This window comes from Esox lucius, chromosome 14 (assembly GCF_011004845.1).
Source record: "Esox lucius isolate fEsoLuc1 chromosome 14, fEsoLuc1.pri, whole genome shotgun sequence".
In the NCBI taxonomy this organism is placed as follows: Eukaryota; Metazoa; Chordata; class Actinopteri; order Esociformes; family Esocidae; genus Esox; species Esox lucius.
This window is the reverse complement of record NC_047582.1, coordinates 26,204,443-26,210,442: the sequence shown is the minus strand read 5'-3', so window position 1 is coordinate 26,210,442 and position 6,000 is coordinate 26,204,443. Positions and strand designations below refer to the sequence as shown.

General features: G+C 44.6%; 1 protein-coding gene across 2 annotated transcripts in view; it reads right to left on the bottom strand.

Annotated features, from left to right (window-relative positions):
• Positions 1-225: 225 nt before the first annotated feature.
• The window catches only part of olfm1b (olfactomedin 1b), a 35,065-nt gene continuing 29,290 nt past the window's right edge, over positions 226-6,000 (bottom strand). For both annotated transcript variants that reach the window (XM_010878285.4, XM_010878284.4), the window contains exons 5-6: positions 4,470-4,576; positions 226-2,723 (exon numbers count right to left, since the gene is read on the bottom strand). In XM_010878285.4, coding sequence (XP_010876587.1) covers positions 2,049-2,723; positions 4,470-4,576 — 782 coding nt within the window. In that variant the 3' untranslated portion in view covers positions 226-2,048. The remainder of the gene's footprint in view (positions 2,724-4,469; positions 4,577-6,000) is intronic.

Below are 6,000 nucleotides of genomic sequence, written 5' to 3'. Positions count from 1 at the left end.
AGTGTTATCTAGTGGACGTAATCTACATTCTGGGAATAATCTTTCCTTCGGTTTGATTTGAAACAGGATAAGCTCATGGCAATATATGACCTCGGAGTACCTCGGCCTGGCCATAACTATGGCCCTGCCAGCTATGGTTAGACAGCCCTGTGTGACTCTTTATCTGCTCCTGTGTGGCTCCATAACCATCAGTGATTAGTCATTTAAACTGTGCAAGGCAAGAGCTCAGAACAAAGATTCTCGTTTTATTGACACAAATCATTTACTATCTCTTTTCAGATACAACACACGTCCAGCAAAAGCGCAAAAAGAGTGAAAAGCCATTGTCCTCTGCAAGGGGGTTTACATTTAAACAGCATTATCCTCAGCTAGAAGTGTTGGAGGGGGAGATACATTTAAGAGCATTATCCATGACTAGAAGAGATACTTTAAACAAGGCTTATGATGATTCAGTTGAAGACAGAATAATCATAGGACTATGCTCTTGTCTTCAGGATACATAACATGACATTCTATTATTTTGCATTCTTCAGAACGGTATAAGCTGAATATGAGCTAGATCCCGCCCACATACGGTCAAACTAAACATAGACAGAGAAGCAAAGCCAGTGCTAACAGTAAGGAGGTGATACAAAAAGACTACCTAAAAAAAATAAGATTGCCCGAATGGAAAAAGACACATTCTAAAAACAGACAAGTAAAACGCAAACATCTTCACAACCCCAAATCCCCCGACATCCAACAGTAACTCCCCGAACCCCTGACCCATCCCACTCTTTTATAGGTATAGCATCATACAGAAAAAAGACATTCAAAAGGTAGCAGGCCAGAGTGGTAAAAAGAAAACACTCATGCAAATCAAGGCGGTGTCACGTGGAATCACAAACACAGGAAAGTCTTCGGCCAGTAGTCAACCCGAGAGATTCATGGCGGCGCTGTCGACAATGCAAATGTTAAAGGCAATGTTCCAGCCACATTCACAGTAAACACTGCAGAAGTTTGGGTCAATCTGAAATTACCTTTTAAATGCCAAGTGCGCTACTACACGCCTCTCATACAGACTGGATACCGACTGAATACCAAGCGTCTCCTGGTAGAGTACGTACAGCGAGCCCCAACGGTTGGTGCCTCCAGGGAGCGTATCGAAAATGCGTGTCAGCGTAGCAGTGCTGATCTACAGATCAGAATTGCCCTTTAAATTCAAATGAATAAGAGATGGGGGGGACCTGATCCCAGAACGGCACTACCGAGCTGAGACCCATTGTGAATACAGGCCTTTCTACTGGTGTCAGTGTCACTGTGGTCGTTACTTGTTTTCAGGCTTCTTTATTTGCTTCTGAATGGATAAAAAGGATATGCATGTGTTATGCCTGTGGTCTTCTGGACATAATATCCTGGTTCTCCTCACGTTGTACCAAATTATGGCCAGGTTCCTACGCTTCAAATAGGTTCTCCCCTTATTCGACGTGGGGTGGGTTCTCTCTCAGTCAGAGGCCCAAGAGGGTCCTGGTTGGCCAAAAGTTTTTAACCAATGTCATTGTCTTTTGTTAGGACCCCTTGACACGCATAGAATTCTGTCCGGAAAGGATGAGGGTGGAGGGAGGAGTCAGGAGGAGATCGGAGGAGGGAGGTGGAGGAAGGAGGTGGCTGGAGAGAGTTCCAGTACAGAGAGAAGAGCCATTCAGACGCTCCTACCATGGATACCAGTTATTTAAAAAAAACAAAGGCTTGATGATTTATTTTGGCATCTTATCTTCTCAGTTCAATACATAGTTTGAAACACTGGATGTTTCATGTTTCCTTTTCGTTTTAAGCGAAACAATTCTCTTTGAATTCCAATCGATGTGCACATCCATCCACGTAGCCGTTCGCGTTCAAAGTAACTCTCTCCAAAAACCTTACTACGATAAATATACATATACATATATATCGTGTACTTTAAGCTGCTTTCAGTAAACTCTCTCTCTTAAATATACGCTTTTCATACATACGGTGATGGCTGGGTCTATTGTTCCTGCGGTGTATTGCGTTTAGTTCAGTCCGCGGGGTTACAGTTCCTGGGAGCTGATGACGTGGAACAGGGTGACGTTGTACAGAACCTGGTGCCCGTTGTTCCAGGCGTAGAGAGCCCGGTCCCGGGGGTTGTAGTCCAGCATGGAGATGTGGGAGTACTTGTTTTGGAAGGCGATGTCTATGTACTCGTACGTGGAGGAGTTAGTACTGTAGGCGTAGTACACCTTAGTCCCTCCGGAGTAGCCGTTGGTGACGTAGAGAGTGCCACAGATCATGAAGGCCTCGCCGGCGCTCCTCTTGGGGTGGTCGGTGGTCCAGCTCTTGATGATCTGAAGCGTGCCGGGGTTCAGCTTGCTGATCACGATGTTTCCGGCGTTCTGGTTGGTGGCGTAGACGGCCCAGAGGCCGCCCTCGTCCACCATGAGGTCAATGTCGGAGTGCCCGCCCCAGGCGTAGTGATACATGTTGTTGTAGCCGGCGTTGTCCAGCTGCCGGGACTTGCTTATAGCGGAGGTCTTGAAGTCAAACTTGATGATGACGTGGCTCTGGAACTTGTTGAAGTAGATGGAGCCATTGTAGACTACCTGACCGGTTCCAGACCACGGGTGGGGTAGACGGTAAGACGTGAAGTTGTCCATCATTATGAAATCCGCCATGGACTTGTATTCCCGCACAAAGCGGTTGTTGTGGTAACCGTCCATGTACCACACCTACCAGACGGAGACACAGAGGAAACATCAACACGGTCAGACATTTTCTGATACAACCACCATAAACCCCCCCCCCCCCCCCGTACTCCTCAGAGCCTCATATCAAACTCCTCGCTGCACATTTATGTAGATGGTGGCCATATACATGTGGATCACGTGTCATTTCACACTGTAAATCAAATCACGCTGTCAACAGAAAGCCTAATTAAATCGGCTTAGAGCGGAGCTGGAAGCTGAGATCCTGCCTGCTGCTTCGGAATACAAACAGCCAGGAATTACAGGCCGCCTCAGGCAGAGGCAAGCAGAGGCAGGCAGGGATCGGGGATGAGCCCCACAGGGATAATGCGGATGATTCCAGATAAAAGGCTAGTCTCAGCTTCCTTCTCCCTGCAGTAACCTAGAGGCCCCTGTGGCCCCAGCTGGGGTTTTAAGGTAGGGGCATCCGAACGTCTGCTTGGACCACTCGCTCCATTTCCTTCCTGACTGTGGGCTCTGACACACCTCAGCACCTCACCCAGAGGAGTCAGAAAGAAACAACAACTGAAAAATATTGTTTCAAAACTCTCCCCTTCCTTCTCCAGATCATCTGATTGGCTGATGAATCATTGAGAGGCAGGAAGGAAGGGCCCTAGGGGTCCTGGAAACAACATCATCAGCCAGTAATGTTCTCCTGTTACAAAGAGAGAACTTTTGTGATCCATTTATTCTGTCTTCCTGGTACCATTAGAACACAGATGAGTCTCACAAATGTAAACCATACATAGCCCATTTCCAGTCCCACCTACTGTACATTTAAAGTATTATGTTGACCCTACACTACCATTCAACCTCTTTTTTTATGTATTTTACATTTCATCTTTATGTATACCTTGAAGGTGAAAACATTTTCCAAGATAAAATTGTTCCAAACAAGATCTATCATTGTCCAACCAGCTTCGGAATAATAGAGAACCTCTACTATGTTCTAGTGATGAATTACATCTACATGATGTATACATTGTTTGTGGCCAAGAGGGTCATGTTTGTTCATATCTGCATCTGTATTAGTCATGCATACAGTATGTCCTAGAATCTCCACATTCCACATCTGCACACAGAACCATGTGTGTTGTTTAAAGTCATAGAAACATTGTGGCTGTCATATTAACCTCTTGGGGCACATATTAACATCATGGCTGACAACTTCCATTAACCACCTAGTTGTCCAGGATAGGCTGCAAGCAGGTATATTCCCTCCATTTGCATTTTAATGCGCTGCAGTAATGAAAGCTTTGACTATTAATTCCCGAAACCGATTCTTAGCCAAGGTGAACACATGACATATCAAAGCTACTATTAGCTTCTACACGCTCTGTAACGAGTGTCTGTAACGAGTGTCTGTAAGGAGCGTCTGTAACGAGCGTATCAGAGGTCTTAACAGCCTGGCCACTTCCTCCGAAGGCCATTAGTGACTTCATCTCAGGGAGACGCTGTGGGCATTCCAAAGAGCCCCCTATTCACTGTGAAGTGCCCTGATTCAGCCCACAGCCCTATTGGCCATTAAAAGTAGCGTCATTAAAAGTAGTGCACTAGTGTTTGGGACGTCGACATAGTGTAATGTAAAGCACTGAGTGCGATCCTCATCAGCTGTAAAAGGAAAACAGGGCCGAGCTCTGGGATGGATTCATTTATTGCGTGTTGATGGATGGCTGAATTGTGTGTGTGTGTGTGCACGTGTGTTCACGTGCGTGTGGGTGCATTATTTACCCGTGTGTCTCCCTCAGGGGCAGCAGGGTCGGTCATCCAGGACCCAAACCTGGATCCAGATGTTTTGATTGTGACCGGATCACTGATGCCCGTCAACTTTCCACATGCTGCGAAGGAACAAGGAACATGGAAACACCTCTGACACTCGCCTGTGAATCTGCACGGTTTACATGCTTTCATGTTCCATGACACATACAGAAAGTAACCTTGCACTCGTACAGAAGACCATGATTTACTAAACAATCACTCGAGAGAGTTACTGGTGTTAAAATAATATCTATCCAAATAACCTGATGGAGATTTCAGAGTATATCAAGTATCTATATAACGCTGTAATCTGAGAGACGCGTGTGTGGTTGAACTGGTGCCTTCCTATCACTCTTTATAAACAGATCTAAAATATATCCTGCAACAGATGTATTTTAACTGTTCATATGCATTGCCTTCTTTTAATGCCTCTTAAAAATAATCGAATGAAACCGGATTACGTTACTGAGTTTCCATTATGCTAAAGTTACAATTTTGGTGAGGAAATTGGTTTCTGTAACGGCTTTACATTAAAAAGGTAATCTAGCCAGTCCAGGTTGAGATCCTGTGGTCTGTGTCTCTGACAGTCTGTCTATGCTCTTTGTCTGTCTGTCTGTCAACCTGAGAGAATAATGGTCATTGGTATTCTGTTCTAATGTTTGCGTTTGAAGGATGGAGAGGCAGAGAGACGCTGAACGAGAGAGAGAGGGAGTTGATATTCAAATAGCGTGTGATTCTTTGTGCTGCTGGTATTTGTTTAAAGGTGTGTCATTAATTAGGCTTGATTGAGTTGTTCATTTGAAGTATACATCTCTTGCGCTGAACACTCGACAATGACTCGCTCCCTGATGACAGCCAGGTAGTTGGACTAATCAGCATATTGTTATGAACAGACAGCCAAGAACCCTGCTCCTCCTTTTGGATCTTAATGGTTACTAAACAACAAACTGTTCACCGACAATAAGATTAATTTGTTTGAAAGGGTCTGCTGTTTTTACAATGGATTTAACAATTTGTTTGACGGGTGAATGTGAATTAGGTCAGAGAACTCTTTATGAGTCTTGATTATTTAATTTAGGTCAGTGAACTTTTTGTGTATGCTAATGGTTGAAGAAAATTACTTCTGTAGAAGGTCTCCTTATCTATTCCTCTCGATCTTTCTATTTATTATCTGGTCCCATCCCCATTTCCACTTTTGCTTGTTATTTCATTCTTTCTTTCAGTGCTTCTCCCCCTCTCTGGTTCTCTCTGCCTGTCTTTTCTTCTCCCTCTTCTCTTTCTCCCTTTATTGTCTCCTCCCCTCAGTTCCACACGCTCTCCCTCCTGTCGTTCTGTCCCTCCCTCCTTCTCTCGTTCTTCCTCTGGGACTGAAGTGGTTGTAAAAGGCAATTATTGGATTAAGTCATAGAATCCAGATTACATTTTGGATTTTTCTTTTCCTGTCACATTTCCACTTCCCTCTCTTTGTTTCTGTAACCACGTTATTTTCTCACAGTCACATTTC